General features: G+C 31.8%; 1 protein-coding gene across 1 annotated transcript; it reads right to left on the reverse strand.

Annotated features, from left to right (window-relative positions):
* Positions 1 to 612: 612 nt before the first annotated feature.
* On the reverse strand, positions 613 to 1653 carry LOC104901391 (major strawberry allergen Fra a 1-3). Its single transcript, XM_010688958.3, has 2 exons — positions 1355 to 1653; positions 613 to 1128 (listed from the first exon to the last, which is right to left on the reverse strand). Exons 1-2 carry the CDS (start codon positions 1542 to 1544, stop codon positions 833 to 835), a joined length of 486 nt encoding a protein of 161 aa, XP_010687260.1. The 5' UTR covers positions 1545 to 1653; the 3' UTR covers positions 613 to 832.
* Positions 1654 to 2403: the final 750 nt, after the last annotated feature.

The following is a 2403-nucleotide window of genomic DNA, read 5'->3' on the forward strand; positions in this document are numbered from 1 at the left end:
ATTTTCTTTTAGTGGACCCCTATATGAGCTTTATGCAACAGAACAAAAGCATCTTCCTTTTAATTTCTTACATTAATCACAAGATTTAATTTGGTACAAATATTATTTCACCATAGAGGACAATGTAGTCTATTTTATTCAATGCCATAAGCTACAAGATAATTATGTCTTTTTGACTTTGAAGCGTCCTAAACTTTTCTACTGGTAGCTAGGCACCTCCTTAAATGGGCATAGTAGAAGCATTTTCTCATAAGAGTTTGCAAAAAAGATCATTGGAAGTTGGAGGTTCCTGTCTGGACTGAGACTAATTTAATTACCAATTTACCATCCTATGGTGATTGTTCTAGTAAAATACTCTTTACCCTTCAAAATAGTAAACTTCTTGTTTAGCCACTGAAAATTTTCAATGATATTCCGTCCGTTTTTTTTCTGTTAAATTATAACATAGGGAGAGTGTATGGTATTTTAGGAGACTCATTTGATAAAGTGATGAAATATATGCTGATTTGGTGTAAAGAGAGAACACATAAGAAAAAAAAATGTTGCAGTATTTGAAAATATCCAATATAAGGAAGTGTTGCAACTAAGAAAACACATGAATTATCGAGTATGTGACAAAAAATAATCTCTTACTATTTCACATCTGAGCAAGCATGATTTTACTTCATTATTATTTTCAAACTAGGAAAATAAAAAGTAGAGTACAAGAAACATAATAATACACTACCACACACATTTCACATTATCATATTGAAACATAATTATTTCACATGAAATACTTGAAAACATAATCAAATTTCACCCATTGTACTTAATTGGATATAGTACTTCTTCAAGCATAAACTTGAGGGTTGGCAATGAGATGTTCTTCCACAGCCTTAAACATCTTAAGTATTCCTTCTTTGGCACTTTCAACCTCCCCTTCCTTCATCACACTATCTCCCTTAAGGTGATAATGTGCCACCATCGTGTAGTGAGTTCCGGCGCCAGAAGGCTCATATTTGTTTTCATACACAGCAGACTCCACTATATCAGGAAAAACATCTCCTGCAATGCTTGTATATTTGAGGTAGAACTTACTTGCATCAATCTCATCCACTCTATTCTTCACATATTTGAATGGAGCCTCTGCAAAAATGATTTTCATTTATAAGTATATTTATCATCATCAAATAAAGTATACATAACTAACATAAGTATAGTGCAGTTTTTCAGTATATCAGTTATATATTCACAACCAATGTATATTAACATCAAATGTGTCAGGTAGTTTAACTATTATTACATGGTACAACCTTGGCATAAATGTAAAAATTATACTGTAATATTTTTGTTGGTTCTAATGATAACTAACCATCAGGGAAATTGATCTGTTTGACGCATCCAACAGCAGTGGATTCACCTTCAACAAGCTCCATAGATTTAACAAAGTGAGGCACAACCTTGGGCAAGAAGTTATGGTTGTCAATGCAAAAAGCTTGAAACAGACGGGCCGGGGCAACCGGGCTGGTGAAGTCGGCCAATGTACATGTGGTTACACCCATGATATTGATATATATATATAGTGTTTTCCTATTGAATTGAAGAACTAAAGCTTGGAAGATTAACTAGTGAAGATGATGTAATAAGAGAAGTTGATATGTAAAGAAATATGAAGTTGATCTGATATTTATAGAATGAATTATAGTGGAGGGATAAAGTGAAAATCTGGTAACGACAAAGAAGCTGCCTCTATAGTATTTCCAAGTCCTTTTGGTTAGTCTTTACTCGTTAGTGGACACTGGACAGGCAGACAACTCTTTCTTAATTCTTAACAATGCATCTACACCCAACTACCCAAGTATACCATAAAGTTGGTATATTTTAAGGACTATTTTTATCTGATTTGCTCATTTTTATATATGAACCCTCTACAATGAGCGACTAAGCTAATAAAAGTATAAAACTGTTTCGATTGGGAAAAAACTATCTTTTTACTGGGTAATCCACCCACTAAGATACATAGATATAAATTAGTTGTTGGATCGGACAATATTCTGAGTTATTTGCCAATGTGAATTTGAGGTCTTAAATCGAACACTTAAGAGAAGCGCAAGAAAAGAATTATAGGCAATGGATTGTGCTCTAGAAATTATCTTACAGTTACTTTTAAATTTTCTACATAGTAAATTATAATATGAATTATTCATCAATATAACCCTCGGCTTTAAGATAGTACATATGAATAAATATATAATTATTTATAAAGAATATCATATAATCTTGTTTTTGAAATTTAGTTTTAATATATAAGAATACAACCGATGCAATTAAACAGTGTAGTAGTGTTAATTACAAAGGTTATAAAATTAAAATTTGGTGAGCTTTATTTTTTATATATACTTAAAGGTAGGACACACTATT

Source organism: Beta vulgaris, chromosome 8 (genome assembly GCF_026745355.1).
Source record: "Beta vulgaris subsp. vulgaris cultivar EL10 chromosome 8, EL10.2, whole genome shotgun sequence".
NCBI classification, from domain to species: domain Eukaryota; kingdom Viridiplantae; phylum Streptophyta; class Magnoliopsida; order Caryophyllales; family Amaranthaceae; genus Beta; species Beta vulgaris.